The 22,718-nt window shown below is 37.8% G+C and overlaps 1 protein-coding gene across 3 annotated transcripts in view; it reads left to right on the forward strand.

Moving 5' to 3' along the window:
- The first annotated feature begins 5,264 nt into the window (after positions 1-5,264).
- fgd5a (FYVE, RhoGEF and PH domain containing 5a) overlaps positions 5,265-22,718 on the forward strand; it is a 47,827-nt gene continuing 30,373 nt past the window's right edge. The window contains exons 1-5 of one of the 3 annotated variants that reach the window (XM_082155233.1): positions 5,265-6,208; positions 7,654-10,340; positions 17,096-17,213; positions 19,720-19,778; positions 20,228-20,258. In XM_082155233.1, the coding sequence (XP_082011359.1) occupies positions 6,182-6,208; positions 7,654-10,340; positions 17,096-17,213; positions 19,720-19,778; positions 20,228-20,258 (2,922 nt within the window). In that variant the 5' untranslated portion in view covers positions 5,265-6,181. Of the gene's footprint in view, positions 6,217-7,653; positions 10,341-17,095; positions 17,214-19,719; positions 19,779-20,227; positions 20,259-22,718 lie in introns of all 3 variants that reach the window. The other 2 variants (XM_082155234.1, XM_082155235.1) reach the window with 2 other exon arrangements.

The following is a 22,718-nucleotide window of genomic DNA, read 5'->3' on the forward strand; positions in this document are numbered from 1 at the left end:
TTTTTTACACAGTGGTATTGTTCCCCTTAGGACCTGCAGAACGAAAGATCAGCAAATTGGTCTTGCTAATCAGCCTGGAAATTATTCTTTTGCACAGACCTGAGATCTGTTTTGTGAAGAAATATCATTGTGGCCTAATGAGGGTGCAGCTGTAAGCCGCATGTGTTTCTGTTTGCATTAGAATACTAAGCAAAACAGAATGTGAGAATGAATGTGACGGAAAAGGGCAGCCAGGCACTCTGCACCATTTTTCAAAAGAAATCAAAATCTCCGGGGTCCATAAATCTATTGTGCTAAAGGCTATAGGCTAGTGTTTGACTGGCCCATTGTGCTGCGCTTTTAAAGGCCAAGCCACAAGTCTTTTTATGAGGCTTCTTGAGACTTTTATTTATGAACGGTAAATCGATGTTATTACAGTGCAGCTCTGAGGATTGTGTCTTTCTGAGAGGGGTATGGAGGCAAAACAAGAGACTTGTTATCAAGAATCAAGACCTGCCCTCCTGCTTAGCATAACCCACCTGTTAGAAATCTCACTAATCACTCTATCTCTCCCTACGCAGTTACTTCAGTCATTTTTTCCCCTCTCAACATCTGAAAATAGCAATATATCTCCATGATAATAATGAAGCCTTCACATACTATCGGAAATTTCTTCCCACTTCTGAAGTCGTGATTATGAGATCATCGCGTTCAAGTGCTTTGTTGTTGGAAAGAATGGAGGACATGGAGGACACCAGCTTTATTTATGCCTAAATTTTAAGTTAAATGAAGCGTCCCATTCGTTGACAACTAAGTCAAGTCAAGTCAAGTATATTTGTATAGCGCTTTTCACAATACAGATTGTATCAAAGCAGCTTCACAGTATTAAATTAAAATAATACAACAAGGTTTGTTTCTAGTGGAATTTATTGATTGATAAAATTAAATTAAATATCTCCAAAATATCCCCAACTGAGCAAGCCAAAGGCAACAGTGGCAAGGAACCGAAAAACTCCATCAAGTGACCTAATGGTGTCCTAAAACTCCATCAGGTGACCTAATGGAGAAAAAAAACCTTGGGAGAACCCAGGCTCAGTCGGGGGCCAGTTCTCCTCTGGCATTTATGAGCTAGAGGCCGGATTGTAGTTTGAACTGTAAGATTAAAAATATTATATGAATGCCTGGCTGAAGAGATGCGACTTTAATCTATTTTTAAACTGGGAGAGCGAGTCTGAGCAACGAACAGTATCAGGAAGACTATTCCAGAGTTTTGGAGCCAAATGTGAAAATGCTCTCCCTCCTTTGGTGGTTCTGGATATCCTAGGTATGACCAAAAGCCTTGAATTTAGTGATCTTAAAGAGCGCAATGGATTATAGGGCGATAGAAGATCCGTTAAATAGACTGGAGCTAAGCCGTTTAGGGCTTTATAAGTCAGTAGCAATACCTTGTAATTAATACGGAGCTTTATAGGTAACCAATGCAGTGATGATAAAATCGGTGTTATATGATCATATTTTCTTGATCTAGTAAGAACTCTAGCGGCGGCATTTTGGACTAACTTTGCTTGAAACTACTGTATGTAAACATCATAAATCCCCAGCTAGCAAATACATGCTTTTTTCGCTGTGTATAAAACATACAATATGCTTCAAATGGTTATTCATATATGTACTACTATGGACTACTTTAACCACAGGAAGCTGTTGTGAAAAAACTAATAAAGAATACCATTCACAGAGGTAATTGTTCTCCCCTCCCCCAGTTTATGGTACGCACAACTCTAAAACTCTCCAAGTTTTACATTTAACGTAATATGACTGTTTCAGAGCACTGGATTTTAGTCTGTTGGGTTAATGATAAATAAGAGTGCTTGTTCAAAATAAAGAAAATGACAAATCTTTTCAAATTTCTTTCAAAGTTCTTTGAATTTTATTCTGGTTTCATATGGTTTTGAAAAGCTGCCATTTTCAAGCAAAGTTTAAATTAAATGTCTAAATTAAATTAAAAAGTGTCATGGTTTAACTAATTTAAAAAATACAGTAGTAATATCTTTCTTCTAAACTGAATACGAGTAAATTTATCATAATTATTATTTTATATTATATTCAAGGTCAAATGTTTCTTTTCATTTTTTCCATAAATATCAATTACATTTTTTCTGCATGTTGAATAATAATAATACATTGTTAAATATTGTTCAATATTACGATTAACCATAAACATGAATAATATGAATATTATTTTTCTGTGAAATAATAATAGAAGATTATGTCAACCTACTTAAGGTTTCTCTTTTCAAGAATTTATTCCCATATTGTAGCTTTATTCTTCATTATGATATCTGTGCAGTTGTGTCATCCTGACATTTTCCTCTTAAAAAAAAAAATCAATTGATCCTTACAAAAAGACATTGACCCTATTAATGCAAATGAACAAGGTTAAAAACTGCTGCATAACAGATTGTCACAGTTGCTCTATAATCTTTAACTACACATATGCACTCTTCTATAACCCTGCATTGCCAGCGGTGCTGTATTGATTTGGCTTGAGAGGTCTTGGACTCCACAGGGAGAGCAGTCTTTGTTTGCTATTTTTGATGAAGTGCTGACTCCTGGCTTCACCTGTTTTTCTCCGGCAGTGTGTCATTGGTCGAGGGACTGGGGGGAAGGTGAGAGTGTTGTTTCTGTAGCTGTGCTTTTGAGTTGCCTAAGAGTGCTGATACCATTTTTTTTCTTTCATGTTCTTTTCTATAGGGGAATATGACTGTCTGACACCTGGAGATCCCAGATTGGAGTGGAGCAATCGGTTTTCTGTTGCAGAGTACGCTCATATTAATGAGTAATTAAAATGATTGGTGCTAAAAAAAAGTTTCTTAATTAGAATAGCTTATAAGATAAATGGATGGTCAGTGAAGTGATCATCATTTTAAAAATGTATTCCATCAATGGACCCATTTCACATTTCCGGGGGTTCTCAGAAAAGGAAATCGTCATAGTTGGGTAAACTTCGATAGTTGGGAACAGGAGACAACAGCCAATATAATTTTTGTATTTCCATTTGCTCCAATATCAAAAGAAAAAAGTTTCCACGCCTTTCCAAAACGGGAAAAAATATAAAGAGATTGATTATGTTGTCAAGTTTGTCAAAGATGTCAAATTTGCCGTCATTCCCTCAGCTGTTGTATTAGAAGCACAATTTACTGACAAGGTAATATAACACAATATATAGCATTATAAATGTGTATTACATAAAAAAATAAAAAAAAATAAAATAAAATATATATATATATATATATATATATATGAAAAACTTTGATTTGCAATGTTGATAACACATCATCACAATCTGTGAAAAGGGTCCATGTAGTTTTCTTGTTTTTTAAAACTAGCCAATGTATTAAATGTAATTATGTAACAGAATTTGACACAAATCAGTGAGACTTCCTTCTGTGAAAACATGTTGCAGTTTTAACTGTCCGAATGTACCTTTTCGGTACAATAATACCCTGCTTTTTTCAGCTCGTCAGAATATAGAAACATTCAGTGTGTTCTTTTAAAGGCAGGTGTTATGCGAAGGGTGGTGAGAGACTCATACGAGCTCTGGGAAAAAAGTCATTGACCCTCTTTCCCAATCAGTTTCCTGTTTAGGTTCAGTTCTGTGAATACATGTGTGTGTTTATGAGTAAAAAGTTGGTTTCTGACATGTTTTTCCTCTTATCCCAGGCATGTGCCATAATGCAGCCGTCCAGGTGGAGGGGAACGGAGCTCTGCGGATCTGTTCGGTCAGAAATATTTGTTCACAGAAGTCTAAAAACATGTTTTTCTCCTGTGCATATAGACCACATCTGCAGGGTTATTTATCCCAGGGCTATTCTTTCAATCACCCCTTCGGTTACAATGCCTACAAACACACTCCGCTATGTGCCCGTCCCTACAGACGAAAACACATTTGTCTGATAAAACGCAAAAAAGGTCAAATTTAGTGCCATAGTATACTTTCCAGTAAGGGACACAATTAGCACAGCAAAAGGCCAGCTGTATGCTATCTTTAGCTGTGGTTTGCCATTAAAAGAACAAAAGAAGAGGCACATTAGCTAGGAATGGACCACTATAGCAGATTTAAAAGTATCAGTCTAACCTGATAAAGCTTGAGTCATTTATATTGAAAATTTATTCTGAAATAGGTTGTTTTAAAGAACGCTGTTTTTTGAGAAAGGAGATTTCTGTTAAATGTTGTTATTCAAGCTGTCGGACAGTTTACAGGAATAACAATGCTTCCTGTGAGAGCTCATGTGATGCTGTAGCTGTTGTAAATATTTGTCTTGAGAGGGGTCAAGGCCACAAAACAATTATTTTATGGTGTTTACTAATGTCAAGCTCATGATTCAAGTTGTTTATGGACATTTGATGTCCATTTCTGAAGCCAAAGAGAATACCAAAAGATGATATTAATTAATAGTCATTGCAGGCAGTCGTGTTTTTAAATTGTGAAACATATGGCCTGCTCCCTTGTGTTACACTCAAACATCTAAGCACATGCTATTGTTCATGGTGTTCATCTGACCTTCAGATAGAGAGAAAGAGAGAGAGATATGAATATGAGTCCTGTGGAGGTATAAATAATATGTCCTATGGAGTTTGCCACCTAATGTTTGAGGGTTTGGCTTGTGATTTAAGCTGTCAACATGGAGCCCCAGGTGGCTGACAGTTTTCTCTCCTGAGTTTCAGGACTGTTGTCTGCCCTTGAACACAGAACTGCAGCATCTCAGCTGGGGGTTATCTAGTCTTACAATTCGGTGTTCATTAGGCTTTAACAAAGGCTCTGTCAGAGAATATCTGATTTGGTGGATACTAGCCAATATGGCACAGATTTGTCTGAATGGACATCTTGTTGTAAAGGAGAAGCAATGTTGACTTTTTAGTACTAAACATTTTAATTCTACAGAATGTATTAAGAGTCAGGCCCATTTCATGAATTTTAAATGCAACATCCACACAAAATTTTATTTTTGATCATGATTATTGTAGGTCAAGCTGATAGAAATTGTGCATTCATAATACATATCTAAATTTGTTCAGTCCATTCAAGTCATTCCTTCTTGCAGACCACTGTCAAGGTGAGTTTTTTTTCCCTTCCTTCATGTTAGGTGAGTCAGGACTATCACTTGTGGGCTTTTTAAAAAAATGGTGCATCCCTTGGACATCCCCTATTTTGTTTATTTATAAGAACTGTTTTAATCTAAAAATACTCATTGAATTAGTGCTCTCCTATCAGTATGAAGTTAAATTAGGGGAAAAAGAGTGTGTTAACAGCAGCACACTGGTTCATTTGTTGCTAAGGAAGCGTTGCCTGTTGTGCAGGAAAGAGGGATAGCAGTTTCCTGTTATGAAGAGAGGTTTTTAAAGAGCTGCTTTCCTCCAATAAGGCAACAGATGAGCAGAAAGGAAACCTGGCTGAAACTGTTTTTAGAACCGGTTTTAGGAACATTTGTTTAACCAAATTACATGAAATAGTCTTTGAAAGGCTACCAAGAAAATTATTGAATTATTTAAAAGCCTGTTTTTTAAACACAATTAAGTAACCTTATTGATAAAACTTCGGACATAGATATACATAGCTGACGATTTAAGTCACATGTATACTAGGGTATACAACTAAACAGAATGACGATGTGGTAGTACAAACGCAGTTTGATTAGAAATTTCGAGTTCTTTTTCCTGTGAGAGCAAGAAATCCTCGCAGATATCCTCTAAATCGGATCCTGAAACATACCATGTCGTTGCAGTAGCCTATTGAAGCAGTTGTTCTTGAAAGTGCCATACGCCAACTGATGGTTATTGGCATTAGCTGTTTTTTTTCTGTGGTTTCGGTCATCGATCCTTGTATTCCCGTGAGGGAGACTCGCTGTGCCTCCTCAGGAAGCGCGCGGAAAACACCTTCAGTCTCCACGCGCAGATCGGAGAGTTCGCGCATCTCTCTCATTCCTTAAGGCAGAAAGCGCGCGCGGATCTGAAGAGACCTGCTGCAACAGTCGATAATAAAACTGATATTTTTGGTGGCAAGGCGTCGAATAAATGATGAAGTGTTTATTGTTTACTTCTCAAGCTTTATGACAAATGTCCCGGGAGTAAGTTCACGGCACCTCTGGATATATACTGTTGCTTCTGCGGAATATCAAGGAATAATGTGGAAATATTTCAGATGCCACGGTGGATGACATCCGACAATGTACGCAGGTATGAAACCAAATAGTTCTGAGTGAACTTTTCAATACTGTTAAATTATTTTACTTTTGCGAATGTGTGAACTCAAGCATAATACATAGACAACATCCCATGTTCGCAATATTGAAGAGTAGCCTATTCTTGAATGCATGCTTAATAGTGAAAAAAGTTTATGATGACACAGGAATTAACAGTTTTTTTTTTTTTTTACCAGTAGATTTTAAGAACTGCCATAGTCCTTGTTGCAAAAATAAATAGACATTTTTATTCTAGTCATATAGTTAATATGAACGAGATAGGCTAGTGATGCTGTATTGAGTGTTTTTTTTTTTTGTTTTTTTTTTTGAGTGAACATAATGAGACACTAAAATATATTAGTTCTAGTAGGCTAATACATATTTATAAATGCTCATAATTTTCATTTCTGATTTAGTCACATTATGTTAATTCAGTTAGTCCTGTTCACTCGGCTGGTAGGACTAAATTAGCAAATAAAAATGGTTGATTATTTAGAGCCCATATCTGAGATCATGTACTGATGGCTTTACACAGTAAAGAGTTTGTTTCTCCCTTTATTCCTCCTATTGTGTTTAACCATTTGTTTTAAGTGAATTCTTGTTGCATAATTCATATCCTGTTATTTTGCCAAGGGGACCTTAGTTGGGATGTTGATGTTTCTCTTTTTATTGTTCTTCAACGCACTGAAACGACCTTTTCAGCAAAAAAAAAAAAAGAAAAAAGAAAATCCAGTCTGGGGGTTGTCAGGGGTGGGATTTATCACTGGACAGTGAATCATGGGAAGACTGACGAGAAGGATGTGTATTTGTGTTGTGCAAAACGTGCTCTTGTAGAAAAAAAATGGGGAAGGGGTTCATGGAGGAGACAGGGTGCACTGTTAATGTCCTTCCCCTTTGCACTTCCTGTCCGCAGTCCTTCCAGGAGAATCTGCTGGAATAGTTAATTAGTCGTGTCAGGAAACAACATCTTAGCAGGGTGAGCACCAAGTGCACGGTGAGTTTAATAGGACGTGCGTCAAGGCAGGTAGCAAATAACAGGAAAAGACTAGGGGAGTATGAGTTTTGTTAAGAGAAAGGGTGTGTTTCACCAAAAATGGCCCTCAGATTAACCCTTAATGAGAAGATGCACTTCAGAGTTAATTGTTGTGATGTTATTAAAATACATTATTTATGTAGCTTTTTTCACTTTGTTTTATGGTTGTGAAAAGAATGTTCAGGGTGACTGGATTGAGCATAAAATAACTTCATTAAGTTTCAAGTTCAGAAGTTGCAGTTCATCAATCAAATGGTCAATGTAGATCAATCAATATGCTTCTTTAAAGGAGCAGCTGAATTCATAATGGCATGTTTATATGTTATTTTATTTATTTCTATTGCAAAGATATCCAATTCAACAATGAAATGTTATCTTCTTTTCTATTTCTATTCGCAGATTTTTAGCAGCAATTCCACACTTCTTAACCAAAGACAAAGCCATTTGACTATAACTGTGTGCTCCAGCCTGATGTCAAGGCCTTGTCCTTCCACCCGAGGTTTTAAACCTCCTGTGGCACCCAAACCAAGGCTAGCGTCTGAATTGAGCCAAAGCATTGTGGGCAATGGGGACATAACATCCTCTGATAGACTGGAGCTGAAGCAGGAAAATGAATCAGATGTCACACAGGATGAAACCGATGCATTCAGAGAAAACTGTACTGATGATCACATGGAGAGCGACTTATCTGGAAAAGACTTATCTGACACTAACCATGACACAACTTATTATAATGAAATAGAGGAAGAATTACACATGCCAGAGGATGAAACAGTGGGAAACGATGACGGTAAAGATGATATCACTGAAGTGCCGCATGCAGCCTCTTCAAATTTGTCAGAAATAGTTGATGAAATTCTTGATTCAACAGATGAAGACCACAGCAAAAACACTGATAATACCAAGCCAGCTGAAAATAGAGAAGATTCTTGTAATGTACTTGAGGACACCTGTGCATGTTCTGAGAATGAGACACCTACTAAAGATCAGCCTGCAGATGAATGTCAAAGTCCGTATGAAGAGATTGAGGAACAACCATCAGACAGTTTTCAACGTGCCAATGATCAATATGAACAGGACAATAGAGCAGCCGCAAACTGTGTTCATCATGAGGCAGAAGAAGATGAGACTGGGCTTTTTTCAAAGGCTACAAACTGCAGTCAACCCTCACTGTGTGAGGAATACCCTTATGACATTATTGGCACAGTGGATGATAACAGCACTTGGCAGGCTGAACGTGCAACCAAAGACCCATCTGGACGCTTCAGGTTTGCAGAGGAGACAGAAGATGCATTTGAGCCGTACTCTGTCATAGAGGTTGTGCCAAGTGATTTGACATGCACCTCTGATCCAGAAGCAAGATGCACTGATGAAGAATCCAGCAATGAGAAACCAATGGACTCAACAGAGGGAACATCAAACCAAGAACCTTACTACGTATCATCGAAGGATGTGGCAGAGTTGGAGGAGGAACAAGCAAATTTAGAAAATGGTGCCTCGCAACCTGCTTCTGAGGGTCAAGAGATGACTAAAAACGAAGGAGCGAATGACTATGCTGATATTGAAGACCATGATGGGGATGATCAGCAGGTGGAGTGTGTTTCATCTGAAGATTATGTTGAGATAGGAGACGAAGATGAGCCAGTAAACATGGAGAGGAAAACCAAGTGTAAAAGTATAAGAGAACGATCAGCTAGACGGGGACAAGCCCTCTTGAGTCAGAGGAACAGCTGCCAGCCACGTCTTAGACTTTGCAACATCACTGTTCCTGCTGACTTAGATTTAGGCAGAACTCCAGAACTTACAAATCGTTTGGTTTTTGCCCATACCACGGAAGCGTTTGAAGAGGACATTGAAGAGCTGGACTGCCATATTGTGCCTTTCTTTGAGGAATCGGACACAGAAAGTGACGAACACATTTACGAGGAGGCTGGCTTTGACTCAGAAGGTGAGAACTTTATCTCTATGGACAGGAAGAGCATTGTGACGAGATCTCGTTCACTCTCGGGGAAAGTACCTGGATATGTTCCTGAGACTGTGCCTGAGGAGACGGGCACTGAGTACCAATCTCATGATTACTACACTGTGGCCTTGGATCAAAATGGAGATCCACATCCCAAGCTTTCAGATGAAACAGAGGCCAACCGAATTATTCCCTCATTAAAGCCAAGGCGCTTTCTTCTTTCTCCTCGATCGCTTTCTGTTGAGGGCAGAGATTTGCCATTCTCAGGACACTTTGAGGGTGATAAATCTCCTAGAGAGGAATGCAGATTGCAAAGAAAAGATGACACACTTTCTTTACCTTGTGTCATTACTTCCTCCGGAAGCTTTTCTCAAAGAAGTCACCAGTCCTCCAGTGGTGTGTCGACACCTACATCTTTAGTCGATATCCCACCGCCCTTTGATTTAGCTTACATAACTAAGAGGCCTGTGACCAAAAGCTCTCCATCACTTCTAATCCAACATGAGTCTCCTGACAACCCCAAAAAGAAGACAACATCATTTAAGCGTTTCCTGGCTTTAAAATTTAAGAAAAAATCAGAAAGCAAAGCCCGTGGAGATGGCAGTGTCCGCTCCTCAAGGTCATCATCTGAATCTAGCCACCATGGGCCCATTCGAGTGCTGGAGCTTGATCGAAGAAGTACAAGTGGTTCCCCTCAGCTTCAGTCCCATGTGGGAAAGCCACAACACAACTCAGAAATACCTACCACCTTTCTGCTTTACAAAGAGAGACAAAGAAGGCAAGGTGCACCCAAGAGTTACAGCAACAGGGGAATAGCCAGAGTGGAGTCCTTTGAGGACCGCTCTCGGCTCCCCTTCATGTCCCTACCCCTCACTAAGCCTCGCTCCATCTCCTTCCCAAGTGCAGATACGTCTGACTATGAAAACATTCCTGCAATGAGCTCAGACTACGAGAATATCCAGATTCCACATGGGCGGCCCACTCGGGCAGTCACTATTACAGATTTCTTCGATGACCACAATCGGACAGCAGCACATGCCAATGAGAACGATGGCTATGTGGACATGAATAGCTTTGCAGGAATAGAAAACAAGACCACCACTCAAGATCAAGACACTGAAAGGTATAGTCAGTCTTTTATAGAACTAAATAATTAAAAATGCATATTTTCCACATTATGTTAATTATAAAACATAAAGAGATCTGAAATGAACTATAATAGGAAGACTTATTTATGTTTAAATCATCAGACTGTAGCATAAGATTGTCTAGAGAGTTATATTTTGAATGCTGAAACCCCTTCCTCTGAACACAATGGCAATACCATCACACAAGTCTGGAGGAAGTGCTGGCCAAAACAATGTTAACAGGAAATTAGGCAAGTGTTTGGTCACTCTGATAGCTCAGCTTGCACCTCTCTCTGTCTCAGAACACTTTCTGTAATCTTCCTGACTGAATAAACAAGATTTTAAATTATTACAGATTTTCTAGACTACATCATGAAATATTGGACAGATAGATGTACATACAGTATTAGGTCTGGGGAAAAAAATACAGATTTCTTTATTTTAATCGATTCTCATTTTTATAAACCGTTATCGATTCTTAAATCCCAAGAATCGATCCTTTAGTTTATCCTGTTTTCAGTTGATGAATGAACAGAACATTAGAGCGAGCCAGCCTCCCATCCAATATATCACAATAAGCTTTGTGCTTTGTTACTTTTGATATGAAACAAAGTGTCAGATTACGAAATCTGTCCATTTTATTATGAAATTTCAACAATAAATACCGTTTTGGTGCTTTTTAATGTGATCGCTGTTGCTGACTCAGATCAATCGAAGTGGCATCTCTTTTACTTTACTAGTTACAGCACGAAATAAACATAAATTAACATCAGAAGGTATGATAAAAGATACAACTTAAGTACAACTTTCCGAAATCTGTATCATGTCTCATGTAATTGTTCAATCAGTGTTTCAACCACGGAAAGATGTAAATAAATGAGCTTGTGAACAGTAGGCCTATGTCACATAATGTTACATTTACCTCAGAAAAGCCATCCAGGGACCATAAACTTGTTAGTTATCTAAAAAAATTACCTTTGGAGAGGAGCATTTTGCTAAATAATGTATATGCACCATATTACATCCATCAAGTTTTTATGACAGCCACCATTTAAATGTATATATTTCAAAAAACATAATTGTAAAGTTAGTATTAGCCTATAACTTTATTATTGTAAAACTTTCTACAAATCAGTTCATTTTAACCTTCAATATTACAGTAATATAGTTCCAACTGATTCCCTGTATAGTTTAGTTGAGAGATTTTTTTTCTTCGAGAAAATTTGTCATGTACTATACCTGATATACATCCAAAATAATCAGTATCGAATCGAATCAGAATCTAATCAAATAGCAAGCTTGTGAATTGAAATCGAATCATGAAATTGGTTTCAGTATCCAGCCCTATACAGTGGATTCTTTGGACAGATGAAGTTGCAAAAAAGTTGTCCATGTTCATTAGTAATTAAGCAATATCACACTCACAATTGTGAAATTTGGCTTGCATCCTTGCCGATATTCAGCACAATAGCATGATTGTTAATGTGTTATTGCTTTTTTGCTAAAGTTAAAAGTGAACAATTTTAGACACATTATGGCCCAGTTGTGTTTTTAATTTTGCAATGCAAGATCAACTGGCTGGAAAGCCATTAACTGTTATATAAATTAGTGTATAATGAAACAAAATGACTTGCCAAACACTTACGCTGTGGGTGCTGTGTTGTGCATGTAGTAGTGGAGCTGCCTGTGGTATTGAGTTTCATTGGTTGAAAAGATGGACTATGCTTGCAGGGTAGCTTATCTGATTTTCTCATTTGCAGGATTTGATGGTACATTTGTTGGAGTACCCTATCTGTGTGAGAAAGAATACAATGCAATGGTTCAATGATACAAATAGTATGGGAAGAAAGTGGATTAAACGTTAAGGCTATTTTTCTCCTTTATTGCAATGCTCTCACAGCCTGATGCAGCTGAGTGGAGGGGAATAGATGAGAAAACCGGTGTAGAGTTTTCTATTCTCTGCATGAGCATTTTAGTAGCATGTAGTGTTAATAAACCAAATTCCCCAAGTGTTTTTCTTTTATTGGGCTTTTGGGAGATTTGAGGTTTTGGAGTGGTTTAAAGACAGATGACTTTCTGACCTTCTTTTGACCGTATGACCCTCTCTGCTCTCACTTTACCACCCCAGAGTCATCATTAGAAACCTCTGCTCGATTACCTCCAGTGTAGTCAAAGACCCTGACTGTTTCAAGTGGCCTCTGGGTTGCTTTTAATCCGATTTTCAGAGAAACACAAGGGAAATTTCCAGAATTGCTTGTAATGTTGTTAGTCCCTCCATTGTTTATCACTCACATTCAGTTTCACATGCAGTACATGCAGTTTTTGGAAAAAATATAATTTTCATGATTCTATCAGAGAACAGAAAAGATGTCGTTGCAAGAGGGAGGGGAAGTTATTTTGATTAAAGATTATGGGCCCTATTTTAACGATCTAAGCACATAGTCTAAAGCGCACGGCGCAAGTGCACTTTGGGCGTGTCCGAATCCATTTTTGCTAGTCTAACGAAGGGAAAAATGGTCAGTGCATGGTCTAAAAGGGTTGTCCCTATTCTCTTAATGAGTAATGGGTGTGTTTTGGGCGTAACGTGGAATAAAGTCTCATCTCCCATTCCCTTTAAAAGCCAGTTGCACTCGCGCCTTGGCGGATTGCTATTTACATGGGAGAATTTGCAAGCGGAAAGACTGAACGCGTCGCCAGAGCGCAAACGGATCAGCTCATGTGCGAGGTTGAAGCGCAAGCAGACCATCTACGGGACAAGCCGGATTCCACCATATCTTTATGTACACAGTATTCATTTTTTACATTGTAATACTTTTATTTTAAATATTTTGCTAGTTTGTGTGCGTCTGCCCTTAAAATAACAAAAAATATATTGCGCCATTGACCAACAAAAACCTGGTCTAAAGTCAATGGCGCAATATTTGTTTTGTTATTTTAAGGGCGCATTAGTAATAATGCGCCTATAGGCGGGTCACAACGTGCGTACAATCTGCTTATTACACACACAGGGACACAGTCTATTTCAGTTGCCTCAAAATAGTAACGTGCCAACAATGCGCCTGAACACACCTCGTTTTCAGACTAGCACGCCCATGGCTGCACAGATGGGCGCAAATGCATTGGCTATTTTACCAATGTGGCGCAGGACGTGAAAATGATAACTGTGTCAGACTGAAACTAGCAAAAAACACTTGGCGCTGCATTGCGCCGGGTGTATGATAGGGCCCTATGAGTAATAAAACCCATTACCAGAAGTTAAATGAAGTGATAGCTTGATATAGAAATATCAAAATAAGAATACAGTAGGATTTTTTCCCCATGAAAATTATTTGGTTAAAATTCATTCTTGGTGTGAATAGCCTTAACATCCTTTACCTAACCATACCATGAATGAGTATTTGCAGGTCTTTTACTTCAGTCTGTGTTTTCAGCTTTTACCAGTAAATCGTTATTGACTTCTAGGGATGGTGTGAACACTCACTTCTTTTGGATTTTACCCCTGGCTAAAGTGTTTATGTGGCACACTTTTGAGCATCCTCCATTATTCAGAAGATGATATGGGAGCCAGGGACCTTTTTCTGGTGACATTATTGACTCATTGTGTTGCTGTGCAATCTTAACAGCATTGCATGTTTGCAAATGGGTCTATGTGTCTGCACCATTAGCCACTCTGTGTCCCAAGAGAATCCTCCGTCACTGCTGATGTTCTGTCTGTTTTTGTTTGTCGCATTTTGAATGCCTGCAGAGAAAAATTGACATTGCCACTTTGGTGGATGGAGACACAATGACAGGACAGTGATTGATTGCAGATGTATAAAGAAAGAATATTTTTCATGCCCAAGCCAATCAGAGAAACGTTTTGTACTCTTTGCTGGTCCCAAAGGACAGTGGATAGTGTGAGAAGATGATTGAGGAAAAATTTTGAAACTCCTTTTTTGATAGTTATAAATAGCAACTATAGTGTATAATATTGACTATTGAACCTCCTATATTGTATTCATGCATTTAGAAACTGGCGATTATATTATATTATATTATATTTTGAATTGTTTTTGACCTTTCATTCTCTTGATATGTCTTGATTATTATTATGCACATTATAGAATAAGAAAATTAACAAACATACAGCAAACATAGCAAAAAAACATAAAAAAGGAAAAGAGATACTTAGACAGTTTGAAACATACATACAGAGAATTGAGAGAAAAAGTATACGTCTTTTCATTTGTGTTCTGAATGCTTTCTGCATTTTAATGCTCACAAAACTTGGGTGTGGGTCTGGCCTGGTCCTGGTCCGGTCCGGTCCGGTCTGAGTTGGGCCTGGTGCCCAGGGCTCTCAGGTCATTGCCAGGTTATCCCAAGAGAGGACGCACCCAGCCAATGAGCCTCCACACTGCTGTTTACAGGAAATGCAGGACAAGGGCGAGGGGACAGGGTCAGTGGGATGGGGTGGAGACAGGCAATACCGATCTCCCAGACTCCCCTGCGACCCAAACAACAAGGCGAGGTGTGGCAGTCAGGAAAGCAAGGCTACCACAAAGATATTGTTGTTGTCATCGTTCCCAGCTTTCTTCGTGTCTTTTCTAATATTACAGTAAAGGCAGGGGCCAGTGTTTGACTTGAATAATATTTACAACATAAAAATGTAAAAGATATTTGTAAGAAAGCAGATCCTTTGAACTGAATGTGACGAATTTAAAAGCATTTAACATTAAAGATAAATTAAATGATTCTGAAAAGATGACAAAACAAACAAATATCACTGATGATGACAGAATTAAAATTTTTGAGCGAGCTATCCCTTTAACACCACCAAACTAAAACCAAGCAAGAATATACATCTTTCGGTTCAACCAACACAAACCGTTCTTCACTTTCTCCTCATCTGCATTAAAATACGTTTTGTTAAATGAAGTCTGGTAATGAAGTCATCTCAGCGATGCTTATCTTCTATAATAGCACTATTACACAGATTCAGACAGAGAAACACCAGGGTTTCTAATGTATATTTTATTATCAAGAGTTTAAATCAATTGAATTACATATAACAAGCCTCAGGGAAGCATCAGGAAGTAGGACATATAGGTGTGTTATAGGAAATCATTGCACTCTCTGTGTAATTTTCAGCAGTAAATTTAGCTCATGGGTACCTTAAAGCAAACAGCTTAGAGAAGTACTTTGCTCTATAATTGCTTCTCATAAATGGTAATGTTGAAGAGTCAGGAGGATTGTGTAAATCGTCACTTGTGGCTGATGGAGAGATTATGTACAGTAGGGTGGCAGAGATGAATGCACGTTTTACACACACTTCAGAATTTTCCAATGGCTTTTTTTATTTGCTAAATTAGTATTTTTTGTAAATATGTAAATGTTATATATGAATTGTTATATTTATAATATTTATTTACTTTTTTATTTGTATTTATTCTATTATTTTTCACCAGAGTGAAAATGCGTATTGTTGTGTCGTGACAGTCCCCTCAGCATGATGCAAAAGATATAAATCATAAACCAGTCTGAAAACCAGATGTGTTGATAAAAATATCTGTTTCGTTTCATCCTGGAGAGCTGCATATATGGGCAATTTCAGTTAGAATTTATTTGAAAGACCTGTGTTTCAGATAAAAAAAACAGCTTGTTTTGTCTTATGCTAACTTTCGCTTTCACTGAAAATGGAGTCCTCAGCTGGTGAGATCACTGAAGATTGTAGTGACGTCCTGCCAGAAGCCTCCTATATGCTTCATCTGGGGCCTTAAAATGAACTGTCACCTTAGCTCGCCCAGTTCAGCTGGCTATGAGCAATGAGCAATTTCCACTTCCACCTCCAGACATTGTGTGTGTGTGTGTGTGTGTGTCCTTGAGTAGTATGACACCCAGCTGAGCACCTCTAAAGCGTTTATACACTGACAGTATACGCACACACTGATTTTTATTGCTTTTCAATTTGATTCTTTTAAAAGCAAGAATGCAAAAGTCTAAGATATTCTTGCTGTTGGCTCTAGATAAGTGTAGGCGCAAGTGCACTCAAAGTTTCCCTCATATGTGCCCTCCACAGTATATAAGCAGCTTCATTGTGCATATTTGCATATCCTCAGGGCTGCATCTTCTTTTCGGCTTTAAGTGCTCACCACAGGATCACCAAGCCAGCCCTTCATGCTCAACCGTAAACGTCCTCGCAATCTGGCCCCAACCATCCGTGTTACTACTGTAAGGAGGAGCAGGGGAGGAAAAAACAAATTATTCTCACCAGGTCTTGTTTAAATGAAGAGGGGGAATTTGTTTCTCCTTGGCAAAGGGTAATTTCTGCTCTGCTGGATACCAAAGTGCCCTCTAATTCAAAACATTGTTTTGAGACGGTTTGTTCCGTTGTTTTTGATTTGGAGAGATTGGATGGTTTGCTGTTTGCCACACGCAGTGTTCTGATCGTAACAGTTAAGTTTCTCCTCTGGGCTCTGTTAGACACAGTAATGGTGGTGGACTTTCATTAGAGATTTAATGTTAATTTAAACATTATTTTTAGCTTAGGATGGAGGCTAAAAACTAAACTCAGCTCACGAAAGTTTCTGTGCATGTATTATGTGCATTAACTCTAGAGCAGGGACTTAGAAGTCAAGATAAAAATTGGTGCTAATCCCTTTTCAAAACTAAATTAAAATGTGTGTGAAAAGCCTATAAGTACAGTACTAACTAATCCATAATGAGTATAGTGCATCAAATTAACAATCTCTCTCATGTTTTCATCTATTCTCAGTGCCTACACTGAGCCTTTTCCTGTTTGTCCTGTGACTGCCAATGTGTCCAATGAGGAAGATCATGGACGAACATCTGAAGAAGAGGACGGTTGTGGAGACCACTGCCATGACCGACAGGTTAGCTAACAATTTTATCAATTTGCAAAGGCTTGTCAATGCTTACTAGTAGTGGTACATACACTACCGTTCAAAAGTTTGGATTCGATACGTTTTTTTTGTTTGTTAAAGGTGCAGTATGTAATATTGACAGCTAGCGGTAAAAATGGATACTGCAGTCCAAATTCAAAATATTGGAGAGAGTTGTTTGCCCTGCCCCCTCCTCCTCAGACTCAACGCTCACACAGGGTGCTAGATTGAGGACATGCTACAGCAACGAGCGTAGTTGACAATGGAATGCGATGAGGCTTACACTATATTTATCCACATTTTAGTATGTGTTTTAATATGCCTCTGGTCATAGACCTCTTTAGAAGGGTGCCGATGCTTTTTAGTTCTTGTAGAATATGCGTTCTCTGACCCAATTCGTGTGCTGGCTTTCATGAATACAATAGGCTATATTTTCTGCCACCTGGCAACCTGCGGTGTTGAAATACTATTGGATTAATTGGCAGTGGGCAAGATCACACTGACCAAAACAAAAACAGACATTCTGACTCAGAATGCATTGTTTTTCGGAAAAACAAGTATTTGAATTTAGCATGTTTCCTAAATCTCTGCAAACATATTTTCATGCTTTAGTACAGTAAAAAAAAAAAAAAAATTACAATAAAGGTGTCAGTAAAGAAATTTATAACATTACAAAAGATTTCTGTTTCAAACAAATACTGTTATAAGAACCCTGTAAACGTGTATCACAGTTTTAACAAAATATTAAGCAGCACAACTTTTTTCAACATCTATAATAACAAGAAATTCTTGAGCACCAAATCAGCATATTACAATTATTTCTGATCATGTGATATCATGTGACACTGAAGACTGGAGTAATGATGCTGACAATTCAGCTTTGCCATCAAAAGAATAAATATTTTATAATACAGTATCGCCTTTTTTACTGTATTTGTGACCAAATAAATGCAGCCCTGGTGAGCATAAGAGACTTTTTTCAGAAATATTAATCTTACTGACCCCAATCTTTTGAACGGTAGTGTATTTAAAATTCAGGGCCTGGGAGTCTGCTGAAAAGTCCAGAGAGAAATAAAGAAATATTTCTGATTTATTTCAGAATGAGATATTACAATATGTATCCTTTCAAGAATTGATTGTACTTGTAGGCAGTTTCTTAATACAGTATTCTAAAAAACCTAATACAACGTAAATATGCAATTTGTAATTTAACAAATACAATTTGCTATATTTGGGAGAAATTTATTATGAATCATTATAAATACTTTGCTTTGAAAGTACTAAGTAGTCGTTTTATCATCGCAAGTTACAAGTAATCGTTTTATCATCGCATCTCAATCCTTTGAATCGTAATCGAATTGTGCGGTGCCAGGAGATTTCCACTCCTAATAAGTATTATACAATGTTTAGTGAAATGAAAATATCAGACATTATTTAATATTGCAAACATGTTGTTTTTATAATACTTAAAAAAAAATTAAGTATAAATGTGTCTTTATACTTTAACATTTTTAGCTGCTTATATTTTTATACATTTTAAGAAGGCTTAAAATCATCATTTTTGTGTCCCTGATAGCAAAAACATTTATAAACTCAAAAATAATGTCTGTCAGTTTAATCTTACACTTTCCGATCTTGTATACACTTTTACTACAGTACCTCTTATAACCTTCCCTTACACCATTACCTGAATAATCACAGTTTTAAAGTAGGTAAAAACAAGGACCCTCCCTTTTGAAGTGGAATTCCCTGCGTGTGCAATTGTCTGAGATCCAGGTTCATACATCTCCTGGCAGTCAGGGTAGCGCTGCAGTGAGAGCCGAACCCCACCCCTTCCCTCTGCCACTGTAATATCAGCCGGGGCCCCGGCCTTGTGACGCCTGCTTCCTTGTTTTCTTCGTCTTTAAAAAGAAAAGAATATCTGGGAGTAACCTGTCCCGGCACAACAACAAACTGGAAAAAAGCCAGCTGCACTTAACAATTTGTTTCATTATGGATTTTTATGCATGCATAAAAATGAGCTTAGCCCAGATTTTGACAAAACTATTAAAATCTAAACATAGATATGTAGAGTATTAGCAATTATGTTCCAGTCATGTTCTCCTAAATATGTCCATTCAGTAGTAACAATCGTGCTCAGACAGCTGTGATTAGCTTGCAAATCAATGGTGGATTTGTGCTTGCCATGAACGCAGCCTCTCATCCATAATGCATCTGTGCTTAAAGCGGCACGTCCAGGAAAGCTTTCTCATTTACGTTGTGGTTTAATGAAATGATCAGTCTTCTTTTGACAGGGTTGAATGAGAAATTAGATCAGAACGTCCATCCCTTTCTCACTCTGTCTCCATATATGTATCTATCAATACATTTATATACAGTATTAATATCATCTATTTATTTCTATTTACTCAGTGTTGTAACTTAAAGCTGCACTATGGACTCTTTAAACTAGGTCTCTTCATTTATCTCTCATGGCTTTCTTTTCTGTCACTCTCAGATTGATGGTCGATCCAGAGCCTACTACGTTGCCAAAGACCTGGTGGACTCAGAAAGAGAGTAAGTGTTTGTCTCTGTCTGGATTTGAACACATTTCAGATACAGACCAATTGTGTCTCATGTGATGTCCTTCAGGGATCTTCTTTATCCAGACCCTGTCCACATCTTTATCACTGTCTATTCTTGTTCACTCAACAGCTCCTCTGATACTCAAACTGACAGCCTATTACTGGACTGTCTGCCTTAAGTTATTGCATTTCAGCAGCGCCTCAATGAGTCATTAAGCGTGTAGATTTATTAAATGCGATCCGATATAAGCAAGCCTGCTTTTTCTCCTAAGCCCTTCAAATGTATGTGTTATGTATCTCAACTGACTTCATAAATTGGCTGTTTAAATGTTGGTTTTACTTGGATGATCAGGGATATATCTGCTTGACAGAATTGGACAGGTGTTTTGTTCTGTCTTTAAGAGTAAAAAAATAATGTCACCTCTTTTCAATTATCTACAGACATGTGAAGGCTCTGAAGATTCTTCAAGAGGTAGGAAAATCTTTTTTTTTTATCTATATACATATATATTCAACTGCAATGGTCGTAGGTGAGATTTTTACAAAAAAGTCTTACTGACTACACATTTTTTAACAGTAGTGTAAATGAAACATTCAGCTACAAGTTTGTGCTAACCAAAAAAAAATAAAATATGGCTGGTAAATCCTTCCACCGTGATAAATCACTTACAGGGCTTTATAACAGAGGTTTATGTTTATCAATGTATACACATACAATTATCTTGTAGTATCCAAGACCTCTGAGGCCACTAAATACATACGCCATGTCTCTCAATTCTGGCAATGTATACACATCATAGAGATGTTAAAAACAATCCTAAGCCAGTTTATTGCTACCAGTCAGTATGCAGGTCATCTGATTTGCTCTGGATCATACTGGCTTGTGCTTCAACCAGTAAAATAGTTTCACGAATGCAACCTTATTAGTTGATTTTTAAGGCAAGCGCCAGTATTACCATCGCTCACACTTAGGGTGCTACAGACATGAAATGCAAAGGTCCCATAGAAAGGCTCCTAAATTAGATCTGTGCTGGTGATGTCACTACCTGTTTCTTGGCAGCCGATTGCAAATGCACCAACATGCACATATCACATACATTGAAAGACACACACACACTCAGGGTGGGGGGTTAGCAAACCTTTATCAGTGTTGTTTCAGTAACTGAGACTTCCTGCCCTTGACAACCTTGTCTTGAAAAAGTGAGCCTGTGAGTGACGCAATACCTACGCACCAGGCCTTTGTTTTGGGTATCTTCTCGTGAGCCTCGCCACTTATAAACATAAAAACACATCAGTTCTGGTAATAAGCCCCAAATAACTTTTCAAGGTGAGTGAATTTACTGAACTTCCCTCACTTTTTGAGAGTTTCTCATTTTAAGACATATTATTGTTAAGAATCAAAGTGGTTATAAAGGCATAGTTCACTTAAATATTTAAATTCTGTCTTCACTGTCAACATTACCCTCATTTTGTTCCATAAATCATACAGATTTAATTCACACAGACTGTAAATCATACAGTTTTTATTTCTGCTGAACCCAGACAAAAAAGATATTTTGATGAATGTTTTAACGGTCAATGGAGTCCAAAACAACATTGGAACCTATTGATTTGTGTCTAAAAAAAGACAGAATTTTTGTTTTTCTTTTATACGTTTTTCATTAAGACATTAGCTGTAGTTGCTTCCTATATCTCAGTGTAAAAGACTTAAGTGACGTCTAGTTTTACTGTTTGCCTATATGCATGGGCTCTTTACACTGTACTTAATATTGCTCTGTGATGTACTGTTTCCAATTCATGTTATCATTTGTTTTCATTAGCTCTCCCTTTCTGACAGCCAAAGTGTCTTTCTAACCTGGTTCTCTAGGGTTTGCATATTTGTGCATGGCTTGCAGAGTCAGTGAGAGTGATGGAATTAGCCAGAAAAAAAACCTATTGTTTTAAACATTGTCCTCTAGACTGTTACCTCATAACCAGATTTAGCGCTTATGTTTTCATGATTAATACAATATGTATCCTAATTATCAAGTCGAGGCGGGGCTGAAGGAGCAATTTAACACAATCCAGCGGGACCTAAAGTTCTTCATACGCCGCACCTCATGTAAATTACTATACTTCATATTCACCATTTTAATTGCCTCATTTGAATAAAATAAGCCATAGTCAATAGAATCGCTGTCCTATTAACGACTAAAGAATGCTAATCATATACATGCCTGTGTGTCTTGTATGCATATGGTGTATTGTATTACAGTAGAACTGTAATTATAGTTCCCCTATTCGTACATAATGCCGTAGATTTGCATTGAGCAGCATAAGCGGGATGGATTTTGAATGGAGCCGGATGAATAGGCCCATCAGAGCAAGTGCTGCAGTATTATTTCATTCCTAGCTTTCACTTGGGAGAACGTTTAGTTTGATATTGATGTGCTATAAATATTTATACTGCATTTAACAATTAGTGGGTACGTGGAAAAGATAAAGATGTCATTAATCACTCTCCCTGTTCTGTTCTGAATGTTAATGAGTTTGAGGATCTGAGTCACCTTGATTTTCTGTCCACTATATGACATCATTAAATCAGTGTTTGGCTGCTGTCAACGGCGACTTTGAGGGTGTTACCTTCCCCACTGTTGCTTTGCATGGGGATTTGTGCAGTTTAGGTTCAGCATACATCTCTTAAAGTTGCGGGAAAGTACTTTTTGGTCCTATAGATGAAGAGGCTGAGGAAACAAAGCAAAATAGCACAAATAAAGCGAATGCATTCCATCTGTAAAAGAAATCTGACATATGAGATCTCTATAATATGTCATTTCAGGAATTTTATGACATTTGATGAATTTTCCTTAAGTCTCCTCCTTCTTAAATTTTTCTCCTGAGAAAAATAGCTGAAGTATCTGTCAGGAGGATTTATAAAACAATGAAGCCCACG

This window comes from Leuciscus leuciscus, assembly GCF_965113295.1.
Source record: "Leuciscus leuciscus genome assembly, chromosome: 23".
Taxonomy (NCBI): Eukaryota; Metazoa; Chordata; class Actinopteri; order Cypriniformes; family Leuciscidae; genus Leuciscus; species Leuciscus leuciscus.